The sequence below is a fragment of the Lepisosteus oculatus genome, chromosome 7, assembly GCF_040954835.1.
Source record: "Lepisosteus oculatus isolate fLepOcu1 chromosome 7, fLepOcu1.hap2, whole genome shotgun sequence".
NCBI classification, from domain to species: domain Eukaryota; kingdom Metazoa; phylum Chordata; class Actinopteri; order Semionotiformes; family Lepisosteidae; genus Lepisosteus; species Lepisosteus oculatus.
In genome coordinates this window covers 50950771-50969014 of record NC_090702.1, presented here as the reverse complement: position 1 = coordinate 50969014, position 18244 = coordinate 50950771, and the positions used below count along the sequence as shown (strand labels likewise).

Sequence of the window (18244 nt, the reverse complement as noted above, 5' to 3'; positions counted from 1 at the left end):
AGTCCCGAAACATGTTAATTAGCACAGGGCTCATAGCAATTACAAAACTCAATAAGCTTTTTAAGAGCTTAAGAGTGGAAAGTAAATGTTAAAATAGACCTTAAACAGAAAATGTAAGCTAGCCTGTGATTAAGAACTCTCAGAAAAGAGACTAACAATGCCTGAAATCAGGAACAAGAAGGCACAACAGCAATTAGATACACTGGAAAAGATAGATTTTTATTTTTCCTGGTTGTAACAATACAAAGTTTACAAGTGCAATTACAATTAAACTCAAAATTGTACATTCTATCTAGTAGTAAAACATATACCGTATCAGGCATTGCACCTGGATTGAAATAACAGCCACTACAAAGCTATTGGGTACAGGTGTAGATCAGCTGTAAGGCATCTGTTAGCTTTGCAACCTCGCTATCCATAGTGTGCTCCCTTCCTTATTATAAGGCAAGGTCAATTACTGAATTGCTAGGATGACTAGATATCTGAAAAAAGCAGCTTTTCTAAAAATACAATGGAATGGATAAACAAACTTGTTTATTATTTTCTTTTTTTAGCTTTTTTGTGTGATAATGTAAGCTTTTCAATTGAATCATCAACTAATACAGGACTTGCAAAGCAATTGTAGTGTAATAAATGTAAAGATTGCTTGTGAGCTTTAACTAGTTGCAAGATGGTCTTAACCTCTGTAACATCTGTTTCCAAAACCTAAGGGATTGTATTGTTTCTAGAATGTGTATTTCAAGGTGTGTTCACTACCATAAAACCCATCACACTAACTCAGCACTACTCATCTAATCTTACTGATATTTATACACATCCTATAGGCTTAATGTAAGATTCCAATAATGTTACTTTAAGACCCCCCCCTACACAGTTAATACAATTTACTGACATGCTCCTGTCTGCTTCATGTCATGCTGTAGGTGGTACTCTCAAAGATAAGGTACATGTGGGCAGGAGAATGATTTGGGGTGTTCCCATGGGAAATCCAGAGGAACGAAGTGTACCTTCTAAGGTTAAGAACAGAAAGCCCATTCTTCATGATTGAGTGGAAATCAAGGAGTCTTGTGTTATGGACTGTACTTGGAGATGTGCTTCAAACGTCACAAAATACGTTTGAAGGAATTCCTGCACCACCTTCCCGCTGATAGTTCAAACCAAAGCCTGGGGGAAATAAGCTAGTCAGACCACAAGTAAAGCTTTCCTCCTTCCTTATTTCTTGTTAGGTTGCCCTATCTGCTTCCATTCCATTTTGATGTTTGCTAGCAGAGTGCTACATAACTTTGGCTGTGAGCAGCAACTTAAATAAAGGAGTGAATTTCCACGCGAGCTAGCTCTCCTCCAGACGTCATGTCAGTGGCAGCTCTGCTCCAGGTAATGCTCATTACTTTGAGAAGCATTGCTCCAGAGAGCTGCTGCATAGGCAGACGACCTGTAAACCATGACTACTGATATCAACTGCTCTGCTGGGTGCTTTGAGAGCCAATTAAACCCTCTTGCTGCAGCTATTCAAATTTTTCACTGTCATTGTTTGGTCCTGCTCATGTTTGTATCACTTTCTGAAAAAAAAAATTCAGCACAGCCTTTTTTGAAGCAGGGCTCTTCATCCCAGGACATTTCTATTAATACGAAGACCCTTTTAGGTCCCTGCACACGTAATTCCATAGCCCCACAGCTCAGAACACATAATTGTGCTCAGAACGCATGCATCACTTGCTTAAAATATGCTTCTAAAGCTCAGTTTCAGTTCTAACTAATGACCAGCTTTTCTGCCAAAGATTTCTTCAAAGCCATGTGCTACTTGCAGCATCAATTTTTTCTATAGTTCAGTGTTACAAGTATCTCCCCGTTTCTGTGCAACAAAAAATGGAGAGATCCCATCAGCACACATCTCTGATGATTAAGAGAATGTGCTGGGTCAGCATGCTAACGGGAAGGTGTTTTAATGTACTGAAGAAAGTGTGTTTTAATCAGCATCTAAACAAGACATGGTGAAAATTGCATGGTTGAAAGAAAGGGTGATCACTACTGTGCAGATATGGCTGATGTTTGTCCCGAAAACAGGAGGAAATGAGGGAGTGCTTAGATGATCTAAAGGTGCTACACTGATGTCTGCGTACTTGTGCTTATACTTTACACATTAGCATGTATATTCAGTACAGGGTAATATTTACCCATCTTGAAGATTTCTATTAATAAATAGAACATGTTGCTATAATTCAAAAGGTTAAACTTATTTGTACTTATTGTTTAAAATCATTTAAAAATAATAAAACTATTTTGTTTTCAAATATTATTGATATGGTTTTAATCAATATTTCCTATCAAGCCTTTTTCCAGTGATTGTCTCAATAATCAATTTGATCCCCATTTCTGAATGATCATTTTCTCTATAATGTGTGCACAATAGTGATAGTAACATATAACAGACAATAATTACATTCAGTAATATTCAGCATTTGAAACCAATTGAAATATTTTCATTAAAACATATCGATGTCTTACAGACTCACATCTGAATGCAAAACTTTAAATCTAAATAGTTTAATCTTAAAAGCCTTTCTGTATAATAATCTAATTCCTGTTGAATGGGGAAATTCATAATGATTAAAAATACATTCTATCATTTGATACTAAAATATGAGATAGGGCATTTATTTATAATTGACATTAGTACAGACACTAATATGGAATACTTCACAGGTATATAGACATTTCAGTGAAACACTGGCTATACCTGTAATCACAGTCAAATGTCTGGCATTCAACTTGATTGAGCTATGATAATATGAAGGTGAAAACACTTCTCAACTTCCTCTCGGTTCAATATAAGCTGAAATTGGGGTTGGGGGAGGGAGAGGGATGATAGAAAGGAGTTTTTCTGCTGTTTGGCAGATTTTCTTTCCTTCACAAGGAAGTGTATTCTCTACATTCAAGTGTGAAGAGAGATCACTCAGCAAAGACACTGAAGTCTACAGGCAGTGGTTCACTGGACTTCCTTTGACACTTAATTTTTACTCTCTTCTTCAGCCAGAAGAGCTTTCAGGTCCTTCCTGTGCTAAGACTGTATAAAATATCCACTGCTCCTCTTAATTGAATTTATTCCTCACCACTTAGTCATCTCAGGCTTCTTCGAGAGCTGAAGTTACACACTTGAGATCTTGCATCATCAGAGCAGATGCTCCTACTCTCCTCTCGTTAGAATAAACTCATCTGTAGAATACATTCTGTGAAAATTAATTAAAGCTGCCTTTCATTTAAAAAAATACAAGCGAAACAAAATTTGCATTTTCTCTTTACAGTTTACTAAAATGTGAAAATGTGGATTCATTAAGATAATTTAGCACACAAAATCTGTTTACCCAAATATTAAAAAGTTATTTTGAGAGTGATTATTTGATTAAAATCCTTATTTAGTAAGTGTCATTTTGATTTTATCTAAGGATGCATGTTTTGATCAGTAGATGTCCACTAGTCCTCTCATTTCACTTGTAAGACTCAGTTAATCATTTTAAGGTATTGGAGAAGGTATTTGCTAAGGTTGGTACCTCTAGCTTAGTCTGTACCATTCAGTGCCACATTTGTGATGCTGTGATAAGTGTTATTAAAATACTGTTTGATTGGGACTGAGATATTTCCTTCTTTCACAAATAACATGCAAAGCACTCCAAAATCTATTTGAATGCTTAAATCTTCTCTCTCTCATTCTATTGATTTAATCTCATTAAAACATTATGTTTCCTCCTCACTATTCACACTTAGAAAATGTTAATTCAACAAACTGCAAAGAAGCAAGTTCAAGAAAAGGGCAAGCATTGCCATGTAATTGCATAGTTATAATGGGATAATAACACAAAGTTTTTTTATATTACACAGTAATTGCAATTACATTTTTTAAGTTGAAGCTTGTTATTCTTGTGTAATTACATGGCTTCCATTGACTTGAAAACTGCCATTAATAAGAAAATAGTATTGTGAGTGGTGTAAATTTGATCTTATTTTGTCATTTGAGGCAGTCACAATGGCCAAAATACAGGCAGCCACCAAAGAATTATACCAATTTTCAACTCCGAATGAAAACAGATTGCTGTTGAATCATCATTCCCATCGTTATGCAAAACATCAACACAGAAGACAAGATAAAAAGAAGAAAGAGAAATAGGGACGGAAGAGAAGAGAAAAGATGCAGGGGAAAAAACAGACCTGTGAGAGAGTAACTCTTTTGACAGGCCAAGTATCCAGAGCTCATTCGGGTAATGTGAGCACTAACACTGGATCAAGGGCATAAGTAAAAACTCTGGTGTTTTATATTTGTGGAAATACTGACTGATTTCCTGTTTGTGGTATTCACCAGTAAATCCTTCATTATTTAGCTATGCACTGTTTTGTATAGGGGAATAAGATCCCATTTGTTTGGCATACAGGTTAGGGAGGGATTTTGTCTTATGTAGGATATTTATTTGATCAGATGCTGCTTCTCTGTTCTCCCCTTGATGGTATCTGTGCCTCACTTGCGATCAGTAAATAATAATAACAGATCTTTGCTCACACCCGAAGCAGGTTCTGCAGCCGAAACATTGTTTCCTCTCTTCTCTATTCAGCAAGGAATAAACCTATTACTTGTTCCTTTGCAGCCTACGCATGCTGACGCAGCTCCCCACCTGAAATAATAACAGATGTGTTTTGTGTTTGTATTACACTAAATAAACATTTCTCCTTTTTAACTAACTGGGCTGCCAGGTTTTTACTGTATTACCGTGTTGTGCTGGAGAAACTAAGAAAAAGTGTGCAGTGTGATGCTCAGTAATCATTGACAATAGAGGTGTATAATTGTTCTTTTTTAGAAACTTGCTTGCGCAGCAACCTAGTGGCAGGACCTCATATCTGATTGCAACTTCACTTCAATTACTCACTTATTCACATACTATATCTCACTGTAATGGGTTCTGTGGTTAATTCGGGAAATTGTAAAGTGCATCATGTACAGGTATGAATATTTTCTTCCTGAAGACTGAATTGATGGCACTTTACCCCTCATTTCAGAGTGAGAATCCACTTCATTACTGTCCTTCAGCTCCTACATATCAGCCCTTTAGGGAATTCCAAAGTCTGCCAATTAGAGTGTTTGCTTACCAAAATGTATGTTGTGGGGGAGGGTTATTCACCTGTCAGGAGCAGCACTAATGACTTGAAACTCTTCCCTTGATAAGTGTATCTGAGAACAGCGGATAAGAGCATTCAGCTGACCTCTGGACATAAGGCTTGAAGGAAAAGTGAAATACAGCTTGTGAATCTCTACACCAGTATTGCATTTCTATTCCACCGCAGCTGTGACACAGTCCGAGGGTAAATGGGGATGGCACAGCCACAGAGTTCTGATGGTGTTTGACAGCTTACTGTGCTTATGTGTAACTAATGAAAAGAAATTCTTTTTCTGATTGTTCCAGCGCTTCTTGATTTGGTCCACTGATTGATTCTTTATTTGGCTCATACTTCTACAGATGAGCCTTTCATCTCTCCCTCTCTCCTTGCTTTTCTTCTAGCTATTATTGGGGATCTGCTCCACACAAAACTCACTCAGTGGCTCACTTTCACCACTACCTGTTGCTGCTGATGTTTTACTTGCCATCTCTGTGTTGCATTAGGTTAATAATAATAATAATAATAATAATAATAATAATAATAATAATAATAATAATAATAATAATAATAATAATAATAATAATACTTTTTAGATTACACCTTTAAAAGTGCTATATAAAGTGCTTTAAACAATAACAATACTCATGATCATCATCATCTTGGGTGAAATGGTGGCACAGTGGTCAACATCACTGCTTCGTAGTGCTGGGGTCCTGCGTTAGATTCAGGAGCTGGAATGCTATCTGTGTGGGGTTTCTGCGATCTCCCTGTGTCAGCGTTGGTTACCCCTGGGTGCCCTGGCTTCCTCCCACAGTCCAAAGACATACTGGTAGGTTAATTGGCTTTTGAGTAAACTGGCCCTGGTGTGCGTGTGTGGGTATTTGTGTGTCTGTATGTGAATTGGATGAAGATGTTAGAAAAAGGATGGCTGGAATACTTATCTGATTTAGATCAAAAGTACTCACATTATTATATAATGCTCATATCATGTTTTCCTGTACTTTCTGATGTAAAAATGTTTTTTTTTATTTTAATAGTTGCTTTTGAGGCTTGAGCTAATACTGAGGGTTTCTATCTTGATATGACATCTGAGACTTCTATACCTAACTTGGTAGAAAAGTCTTCATATACTACTTGCTCTCTAACTGCATTTTTATTGTCTTTCAACAACATTATTACTCAGCACCTACACAGAGAAATATAAGACTTCTACTGCAGGAAAAAAAGTGCTCTGATAGGCTAAAGATAACAGCATTATTTTAAAGTCCTATATACACACACATCAGTGATGAAGAAAATGTGTAACGATACCACTATTTTTTTTACCTGGGATATAGCAATCTGGTGGTGGTTTGCTAAACTATCCGGCATTAAGTGGTACAGCATTCACTGAGACCTCTTTAAACACAATAACTATACAAACCCATCCACTTTGTGCTATATATATATCCTACTCAAATTTTCAGTAGTCAACACATTTAATTTCAGACCATACAATGCATAATTTAAAGATGAACTCCCCCGTAGGTGCAAGTCAGTTAATAGTGAATGCTGTTTGCACAGTGTTTCTGCTGCAAATGAATTCAAACGTAGCGTTAGCATCCCGATTTCTTCTAAAGCTGTTTTTTCTTATGCTAAATTTTCCTCATCCTGGGACCTTACCCATATGACTCATGCAACCATGGCAACTAAAGGTAGCTACTGTAGGATGTAAATTTGCCTTGTAAACAAAGTACCACCTAATCAGACAGGTTTTGAAAGTTAATTTTTCAAAATCGAATATAGAAAGATAAAAAAATAAGGTTTTCAGAAGGATGGATAAATAGCTGCAACAGAAAGAGGGAAAACTGAAGCAGAAGATTATCAAAATGCTAGAATGAAATAAGGCTGCATTTATGTCCTCTTGAATGAGGGAGTTCAGCTTCAGTAAAACACCACTAAAAAACCCCGGGGAGTCAATCTATTGCTTTTCTTTGAAATTCAATCTGAATTTAAATTTCTTTTGTGGTTCGCTGACCAGTTCGTGTTAGTAAAAAATAAATACTGTTACTACTACAAATGATAAAGTTCAAAACTGGATACACCACAGTGCAAATTAAAAAAACAAAACAAATAAAAAAAAACAATACGTTATTGATAGATTGCTGCTGTCTTTTTCTGGACCATGACACAGAAGAGGAAGCAACCTCTTCTGGAAAGGTTCACAGGATAGGAGCTGACATTCTCTACGGCTACCAATGATTGATTAAGCTGAAAGGGGTGAGCAGGGATCTGATCCTTTTTCTGACTTTGGAACAGTGGTATCCAGATTCCCATTTAAAAAAAAAAGAGCTGGGTTGCGCTGGGACTTCATTATTTCACAAAAAGTATCCAGACACACCATGTTCAGTCTGTGCACAGGTATCCTCCGGTGGTCGTGTGCCCATGGGTAATAGGATCTGGCAGCTGGCACTTAAAGAAAAGCAAGTTCATGCCAGCTGCTGGCATCTTCAGGACCTCCCCACCTCCTGCTTCCTCATCAATCCAGAAACAGGTGTCCATTGCTCAGTAAGCCACACTAGTCAAGTTTTTCTCTTGTTTTTTCTTCTTTTACGGCATTCTGCAGAAAGAACAAAGAAGCTTTAACAGAGAGAGCAACAGGCTTCATACTGACTTTCATCACAATGCCTGCGATTTAACCATTCATTTATGTTATCTCTTAAACAACCCCCCAGAAAAAGAAACCCAACAGTATAAAAGTGCATAGAAAGATTGTTTCGAGCACAATACCAGATGGACCTGCTGTGCGATCAGCCCTCTCTCTGCGTGAGGGGAGCACAGATCAAGTGCCTTGAAATCGATCTCTCAGGCAGACACACCCAAGCCAAACCTTGTTTTGCTGCTTGGTCTAATTGGTGCCACAGAAAACATCACATTGACACGTGTTGCTTCCATATTAAATATATACCTTTTTCAGAAGGAGAGTTTCAGGGGCTTTCAAAGCAAGAAGCAGAGCAACGCATTATACATGTTCTAAGGAAATGTCACCAAGTCCATACAAATTTCATTTTCCTTTTTTGCGAAATGAAGCCTTCAGGAAAAAAAAGAAAAAGAAACAAAAACAAAACATGCATATGCGCTGAGAGGGTTTAAAAACATAACAAAGAAAGTATTTAATCTTGTCAACACAATTGCTGTGTTTTTAATACCTCTCAATGCCCATGCTTATTGTGAAAATAATTAACAAATTAAAAATTATAAACCCAAAAAAATCAATCTGCACCGAATCATCGATAATGGCTGTGTGTTTCTGGTGTATGCAAAGTAATCTGTGCTGCATAAGTAATTAATATGGATTAGGTGAAAACATCAGCCGCATCTTCACCCTGCTTCCAATACTAAATCCCAGGCCAGGCTTCTTTATGACTGCAGTTTTAATTAATGATTGCCATATGGAGAGTGTTGCACTCCTAATTAGAAATGGCCCCCAGGGAACTGTGAGCAGTCTTCTACATGTGGACAGATCTGCTTCATTTCCTGTTGACAAGAGGTACAATATAAATCATATAAAGCATAAAATATTCCCATAAGGGGTGACAGACACATCATGCTGTCTTTTCATGTTTCAAAAAACAGCACACAGTTTCACCAAAATTTGGATTCAGCTGCAGAGGAAATGATCTGAAAAAAAGATCATTTTTATCCTAGCTCTTGGACATACCAGCAATACATTACATTAAATGTTAAAATACATTTAGTTTTGCAAATCTCAATGGAAAAATATCAACAGTATCTAAATCCTTCAGTCTCTAGTGAAATAAATGCAATTTTCACATCACATCACATCAGGCATTGACAAACAAAATGGAAAGTGAGTAATGTTTCATAAATATAGAAAAAATGACACCCTGCAATTCAATTAAGATCAAAAGATGATGTGGAGTTGAACCTAATGTGACAAGCACATAATCACGAACAGTTCTGGCTTCAAAGGTAAACGGCCCCTTTCAACAGAAAGTAGTGAAGTCCACAAAAAGACAGTTTCTCCCTGTAAAAGAATTCAAGGCCCTTCAGGTTCCAAGGGGGTGAATATCATCCATGGTTTGTAATTTCAGATCTGAAGTGATCCTCAAAAGTAAGTATAACCAGTATTTCCAGCTTTACTAACATTGCAGGTATAGAGCCCAACGATCAATTCATTTTCTAACTGTTTCTTCTAATTCAGGGTCATGGGGGGAGCTGGACCCTGTCCTGACAAACAACAGGCACTAGGTAGAGTACACCCTGGACAGGACACCAGTCAGTACATTTCCCAGAAGCCAAGTATCCTACCGGTATGTTCAGAGCTACGACCCGGACACTTGACCTAATTCTTGTTACAAAGAAACAAATGCTAGAGTGAACAAAAGACTTACTCATCCAGGCAACAAATTGTTTTTCATTTAATACAAGAAGTTATCCACTTTAGAACAGTACAAGAGGCACATGTGGTGGCAAAATATTATGAGAGACAGTCTCAGGAGCAGTACTTAAGCCCAACAGAACAAGAATAAATGGTGAGCCATTAGTAGATCATTTACCACATAAATCAAGTCAGGTTCTGTGCTGTGTGGAGGCCAAACAAAAAAAAAAAACAGATTGCAAAGCATCAAAATGTCAACTAGATGATAAGTGTAATTGGAGCTGCAATGCTACCACTTGTTTTAAAATGTCTGCCACAAAAGGTCAGTTTGAAAATGTCTCATAATTACATAAAGCCTCAGAGTCTAAAACTCTGAAAATTTGACAAAGAGTGACTGTGGACATTGTGAAGGAAAAGGAATAGAAATATCAGAGAAATATTGATTAAATTCCTAACCTGAGCACACAATGCTGAGAAACGCATCTTAAATAAAATAGTAGGAATCAGTTATAAAAGGATGGTGGATACGTTTCTTTGACCAGAAGAGTACAAGCACTAAGAATAAAATGCTTAGGCCAAGAATCAGTAAAGTGAAATACAAAATGTAATAGGATCTATTCATTTTTTGAAAATTCTATTGCACTGGACAATGGAGACTACTGACTCCAGCAAGGACCAAATGGTGTTGAAAAGCAGCCTGAGATTACTCTAATAAGATTAGAATACAACAATAAGCAAACTCATTTCATGGCAGCATCATCATCTATCTAATGTTGAATAATTGAGAGCAGGCAAACTGTAATGTGTGTTTTCCTCCACAAACACTAATGAGTAGACCCCAATGCTTTCATTGTATCTACCTGTTGGTGTACCAAAGGGCAGAGAAAAAGAAAGACAAAAGGCACGTTTTCTCCAGCACCAATAGTCCAAAATGCAATTCAGGGTGTGAATATACTGTACAACAAATTAGTTTAATCTACAGAGTAGTGTTTAAATTCAGAAGGAAGTACAACACTGACTGAACTTGAAGCTGACCTGTTTTAATTAATTTTAAATGACTAATCTTCATTAGCTATTTATTAAGGATGGATTAAACATGCACAGCCACTACAAAAGTTGGTGATGACACGTTGCCTTTGTAGTTGAAAAGAGGCAAATCTTTGTTGGCCAAGTGGAGAGTTCATTGTATTTTTACACCTACAATACTTAAAGGGTAAATGCAATGATATTTTTATATTTTGGGGTTAGAAAGAATCGGTATTGATGAGTGCATTTTGAACCACAAAGAAAGTAAAATGTACACATTAATGTGTAAAACCCCCAATTTACATCACAAAATAGACAAGGTTTCCAGGTGAATCTGCATTTCAGAATGAGGCAACAAATCTTCTGGTGTCATGAAGTGCCCTTATTACATCATAAACAAGCAGGCTTGTGAATACATCTATTTAATCCAATAGAAATATTACTCTCGACTTCGAGACAGTTTTGCCAACAAATACAGCTTACTCTGCATGCAGATCACGTTGAAACATTTCTGCGGTGAAATGCCTGCTGCACAACTTGTACTTATTCACTTGCACATCACATTACATTAGTCATTACAGTGACTAGTTAGCAGAAAGGGCCACTTCATGTCACAATTCATGCAAAATCTTTACAACATGGTGACTAAACAGTACAGTACTTTCACAAAGTTCATGACTTTCTGCTTAGTTCGAAATGTGTAAAATTTTGCGATACTGTCAATTAATTTATTTGAGATTTGGGACTGCAGTTCCCTTTTAAATTTAATTCTTGAGTTCCACCAATCAGAACAAAGGAGGGTGAGTGAGTTGAACTCATTGTTGTCTGAAGCTGCAGGAAAAATCATGTCTCTCGAGCCAGCCTTTACTTGCCACCTTACACAGAGATACACAGAGAATCCATTACAATTCTTAACCAAAAAGGATCAGGCCATTCTATAACTTTAAACAGAGGCACTAAGAGGCTTTGTCTGCATCCTAAGCTTTGCATTAAGACCACTGAGAAAAAACATTGTCAAGCCCGAAGTCAGAAATACACTCTACATATCTGAAAGGACCAAGGACCCATTTGGCAGGTAATAATCTGTTAAACTATAAGAAAGGTCTCCACATGGCAAGCTGTGCTTTAATACCCCTATTAAATGACAAACTCCTTTGGAACACTGGCGTGTACTGACAGATAGCACCTCTTATGACTTACAAAGGACTGCCCCAACAAAATATGAAGATAAAGTAGTAGTAGAGATCAGACTATGCTTAATTCAGTGCTGATCATCTTGAAATGAACCATGTTGCTCTAGTGCAAGTGCATATTACATAAATTGCACATCCTTAGACTTACACTCATGAAGTTACTCCTTTGAGCTACAATTGTGAAGACTGTAAGACTCTAAACCAACATGCAGTGTGTTGGTTTAGAGGGAGAACTAGTTTAAATGAAGCAAAAAAATCTAATAAAATATGAACTGCTGAAAAACCAGACACTTCTCACAGTAAAATGAAAAGCAACTTACAATATTTTCTGTGGGTCTAAAATTGAGCGAGAAAGATTTATTGTTCACACTGTGGGAACAAAGTGTCCCTAGATCCTGTGAAGCAGGATTATAACTCATTATACCTAATTGTTCATATGAAGTGGTACATTCTGTAAAGCAAGATTTTTTCCATTTTAAGTAGTTTTTCTTAGGTAGAAAAACAAAAATTACAGAAATTTACAGAAATTTTATTTTCAGTGCAATATGTCTACAACAAAGTTCTATTTTTCCTTTTTTTCTATTTTTATTTTGATAAATATCACTTTGTGCACACTCTAGGCAAGCCGAACTAACTGCTGAGGTCAGATGCAATTTAGAAATAATCGCCTGTTTTAAAAGCAATTTTTAGTACTTCCATTGCTATGGGAAGTGTTGACCCTGGAACGTGGCATTGCCGGTTCTGTGGCATCACATCCAATCCAGTTTCACAATCAATGTGTCAGAAAGACTCAAGCCTTGTTCAGCAGCAAATTCAGTACTCAGCATTCTGCCGATAAATAATTCAGCTCCAAATGCTTTAAAGCAATATGTTTTAGAATTCTATGAACAGCTGTGTTTACTGTTTACTGTGTTCTCAGGAGTAAAAGACCAGTGTTAAGCCACTGAAGCACAACAATCCTGTGTTTTACATTTCTATACATCTTTCTATCTTACAAGGGGAGCCGTGGTTGCTGAGATAGCAGGGGCGTCTCGCTCCTGACTGGAAGGTCCCAGGTTCAATCCCAGGTAGGGGCAAGCGATATAGGTTCCTCTAATTCCTTCCAGACAGCTCCCAGGTCCATTCAGCCTGCTTTCCAAATGAGTACCAGGGGTAATAGGCCAGCCAGAGTGTGATGCTGACCACATCACCTCCACCTCCAGTCTCGGATGGTTGAGGATAAAATGGTGGCCATTGTCCCCATGGGCCTTTATGCCCTGAAAAAGGGGACCTAACCGACCTACCTACTGTATCTTACAAGGAACAGCCTCAAGGCTCATAGAAGTTAAGACACGATCATTGGCTATAATTTACTAACATGAATATTAATTAGCTCATCTTATCAAAACCCTGATGTTTTATTGGCTATGCGACAGATGGGACTGTTTTAAGACTTTACACTTCACGGTTTGGTGCATTTAAAAGTAAAATTATTAGTTCCTGGCAACTGTTTTGTCCTTATTTGAGTTTATCATCCTGACATACAGTATCTTGCAAAACTATGCAACCCCTTCCATTGATATCTCACATGTTGAATTACAAATGTAGTATAAACAAATGACTTTTTTAAATTAAAACTTGAATGCTCAAACTGAACACTTTTATGCATAATGAAGTTAAATGTCTACAAAAACGGCCAAAAATTCAAAATAAAAAATGGCGATTACTTAAGTATTCACTCCCTCTACTGTGGCAAACATAGATGACTTCAGGTGTGCACAGTTACTTATGATATATACCTGACTAGTCACACAATTAGATGAATGGCCTCTGTTTGTAATAACAGGTTCCCATGATTTCAGAATAAATACTTTTTCTCTCTTCCTATTCACCCATGACTGCGTCGCCAGGAACAAAACAAACTCAATCACTAAGTTTGAGGATGATACAAGGATCATCATCTTGATCATGAACAGTGCTGTGTCCGCATACAGTGAGGAGGCAGAAATGCTGACAGCATGGTGGCAGGACAACAACCTCTCTCTGAACACCAGCAAAACTACGGAGCTGATCGTGGACCACAGGAAGCATCGAGGAACAGACCACGCACCCATTCACATCAGCGGGTCCGCAGTGGAGAGAGTCGACAGTTTCAAATTCCTAGGTGTCAACATCACAGACGATCTAACCTGGACCCACCACACCAACCTCGTAGCCAAGACAGCATGGCAGAGTCTATTCTTTCTCTGCAATCTAAAGACGTTCGGCATTCGTCATACATCCTGACCAATTTCTACAGGTGCACTACTGAATGCATCCTAACTGCATCACTGCCTGGTATGGTAGCTGCTCCGCCCGAGAGCACAAGGTATTCCAGAGGGTGGTAAACTGGCTCAAAACACTACTGGCTGCGCACTACCGAACATCAAGGATATCTACTCTGTTAGATGCCTCAAGAACTCCAGGTCTATCCTCAGGGACCTCAGTCACCCTATCCACAACTTGCTCTCTCTACTACCATCTGGAAACCAATACCGAAGTATACAGACCAAGACCAACAGGTTTTGAAACAGCTTCTTCCCCTAGGCAGTAAGACTGCTAAACAGCCAACCACAGCAGACACCTGCAATTACTGAATTGGCCACTGGCGAATAGGCAACCTCCTTGAACTGACAGGGTGCACCGGCACCCTCTTGTCACTTGCACTCTCAGGACACATACGAACAGCGCTGAATACCTCCTATCATACCATATCTCCTTCTGTTACTTTTGCACAATCTGTAAATTGTATTGTAAATTGCAATTGTTTAATTAATTGCATCCTAATCTTAATCTAATCCCTATACATTTCTGCCCTTCTACTCTTCTACCCCTCTTAACGAGCTCGTGAATAAAAGCATTTCATTGCAGACAACACCGCTGTATGCTGTATTGTTCATGCATTGATAAATAGACCTTGATTGATTGATTTTTCTGTATGGTTCCTCAGGCAGGTGGTGAATTTAGAGCAAAGATTTGACCATGAAGAATGAGGAGTTTTCCAGATACTCAGGGATAAATTTATAGGAAAGAACAGATCAGGAGAACTATAGTTAAAAATTCAAAGTCACTGAAATCCCGTTGAGTACTGTTAAGTCAATCATTACGAAGTAGAAGGTGTATTATGCCACTGAGACTCTGCCTATGTCAAACTGTCTGTCCACCCAGGCAGGGAGGATGTTGGTTACGGATTCCACAGTGAGATCAATGGTGACAATGGTAAAATGGGAGAATATGTTCATGAGTTAACTATATTCCTCAAAGCTGGCATGTAGTGGCAAATCCATTGCTATAGTACATTGTACAAGTACCATACAGTATAGTACATCATAGCAGTCAGATCATACTGCAGACATGAACAAAGCGTTTTGTGATCAGACAAGACAAGATTTGAGCTTTAAGGTTGTAATGCAAAGTGTTATACATGGTGCAGGCACAGCACAAAGCATCACTCAGTCAGAACTATTCTTACTGTCAAGCATGGTGCTGGCAGCATTATGTTATGGGGCTTCTCATCAGCAGGGACTGGGAAGTACAGGCAAGTCTTAGAGGAAAACCTGATTCAGTCTGCAAAAAAACTAAAACTGGGATGAAAGTTCACCATTCAACTGAATGGTCCTAAAGCACACAACCAAATCTTCACTGGAGTGTCTTAACAAGAAGAAAATACTTGAGTGGCCCAAAATCCTGATTTGAACCTCATAGAAAACCTGTGGCAAGTCTTGAAAAGTTGTCAATCAGTGATTCCCTACCTACTTCAAAGAACTTGAGCAACTTTTCAAAGAAGAAAGAATACATATCACACCACCCTGGTGAGCAAAGTTGGTGGAGATCAATAGGAAATAGTCAGAGCAGTAGTTGCTGATGTAACGAATACACCCCTGTGTATAACAGGGATCTCAGCTGCCTGGGCTGAGAGAGGTCTCCTTCAGCTCAGCTGGCAAGTTTCCTCTTGCGTGACACAAGAGACCCGGGCTGGTGGCCAGGCAGAGAGGGATGAGCGGCGAGAGCAGAAACCTGAAGAACTGTTACACTGACAAAGGTGCTTCCACCCATTATTGACTCAGGAGAGCGAATATTTCTACAATCAACACATTTTATTTCTGGATTTTTTTTGTGTAGGTTTTGTAGGGTTTGTGTAGGTTGGTTTCATTTAAATTCTTCCATCCATGATGGTGCTCAGTTTGCATCTGATCAACTAATAAATCTGTTCCTTAACAGGCAAACCACCGCATCACTTTTCAATAACCGTTTCTCCATTTAGGGACATGGTGGCCTGGAGCCTGTATTGGGACACATTGAGTGCAAGGCAGGATACACCCTGGATGAAATACCTGTCTCAAGGCACTGCGTAAATATAAAATCTATTCATTAACAAATGCCTGCAATAGAACAAAATGGTCTCTTCAATTCTAAATTGTGCTTTGCAGAAATGTTCAATATAGTATTTGATGGTAATAATCTGCTGGCAATTTATCTAACTGCTCTTCAGTGGTAATAGTTGTTCTTCCTACAGTGAATAAAAAAAATGACTACGTGTTTCTTTTGATGACAATAAAAGAATGGCTTTCAAGGAGAACTCTTCACAGAGAGACACATTTTCTCTTCATCATGCAGTCCTTAGTAGTAGATAAACAGCAATGAAAGAACTTAAACTTCTAATACTGTACGTTCATCCAGGTGATTTTTAAAAAATGAAATATGTTCTCATCTCTACCCTGTATTTTAAAAGGTAATGAGAAATTCCTGGTAGGTCCCTGTACTGTAGATTCTGTGATTAACCTACATGCTCAGAAAGCTAAATACAATATAATTTGTGCAAGAGCAGACATTTTAAAAACCATAAAATAATTTGAACATTCTTACTTTGACTTATCCCAGCTCCATTTGTTTGAACAGTTTGTTCAGAATTACTTTTTAATATTATTCCAGGACAAAGGACATAAAAAATTCATGATGCTTTGCTATTAGTTGGAGCATTTAAAATAACCCTCTCACAAGAATGAGGGCTAATATGAGAACATAATGGATACTCAAATGTATATTGATACACTTAAGGATCCTTACATGTTCATTTACAAAGAAATGTGGGCTATTAATATCTCTTAATTATCCCTCCATATGCGTTCTATGATGGACTTGCTTCCTGTCTATGGTACAATCCAGTCTTGTGTCCTGTGATTCTCTTATAGGATCTGGGTTGATGTGAACCTTAACAGAAATATTAAGAACAAGATCGCAGAGGGGATGAATGATTTTCTGCATCTTTTTCTATTACACCTTGGACCACAGAGATATATCCCAGCTGGGAGAGTATAAACTGAAATTGACACTAATTTAATAAATTCAGATAAGAGTAAATAAATGGCTTCCTTATGATGGATGGATGGCTCATCAAATATACTGAGACTTTACGGCTCCAGTAGATTTCGTACACCTCAGCATGGTACATTATATGCAATGATTGGAGATTTGATCATAAACATATTACTTGCTATATTTAAAAGGCATTTTATCAGAGCAGATTGTAATTATGCATGTTGTTTACTCTAGAAACCAGAGGTACAGAGTAACAGCTGTAGCCTTTCCCTTAAGAGCACTAACAGCAGTGAACAAAAACACATACACTACCACACAAGCACACATACAAATTACATTGGTGGTCTGAGGCAGCCTGCCCTACAGTATATTTCACTATGTAATGAAAAGAGTGACACCATTAAATCTCTTCTTTGCCAGTTTAGTTTTAAAGATTAAACTGACAAGGGTTAATATAACCTAATTTGTTAGGTTGTCAGTTTTGTTTAGGGACAAATTTGTTAATACAAACCAATTTTAACTTGTGCTGATGTTGGACTCCTCTGGAAAATATCTGTGTATCATTCAAGAAGGCACAGTTTACTTAGCCCTGACCCAAGGTTATTTGTGCTCTCTTACTATTAAACATGCTATAAAGTTAAAAAGCATTTTAGCATAATTGCTGTCCTAGTGTTATCCAATTACATAATGAGTCTTAAAATGAAATAATTTGAGATTTTGTACTTTTATGTAACCTTCCGCCATGTTTTTTTAAATATCCTCAATTCACACCTATTAAATTCACTCCAGTGAAAAACTATATGCAGTATACAGTATAGTGAAAAACTTTTTTTTCCTTTGTTAACACTAAGTATGTATTGTGGCTATGTACAGTATGATATGGTAGGGAAATGTAATAAGTGAATAGGCCTTCGAGGAATTCATTGCTGGAAACTACTGAACATCTTTTCAACTTCTGAGTGTGATATACTGTAAACCCTAACAAGATAAGTCTACTTGAAAGAGAAGGTTTATTGCAACTTAGTTGGCTACACATCAAGGAAATGCTGATTTTGTGAAAAGAGTTTAACTTAAGCATTCTGACCTTTCTTTTGAAACACAAGTTTGTCAAGGTTTAGCCTTGTTTTTAAGCCTAGCCTAGCTCAAGGCTGTGGTTCGCATGGGG

At 37.7% G+C, this 18244-nt stretch overlaps 1 protein-coding gene across 1 annotated transcript in view; it reads right to left on the bottom strand.

Moving 5' to 3' along the window:
• Positions 1 to 200: 200 nt before the first annotated feature.
• Positions 201 to 18244, bottom strand: part of shisal1a (shisa like 1a) — a 97268-nt gene continuing 79224 nt past the window's right edge. The window contains exon 5 of the mRNA XM_069192712.1: positions 201 to 7741. Within this exon, the coding sequence (XP_069048813.1) occupies position 7741 (1 nt within the window). The 3' untranslated portion in view covers positions 201 to 7740. The remainder of the gene's footprint in view (positions 7742 to 18244) is intronic.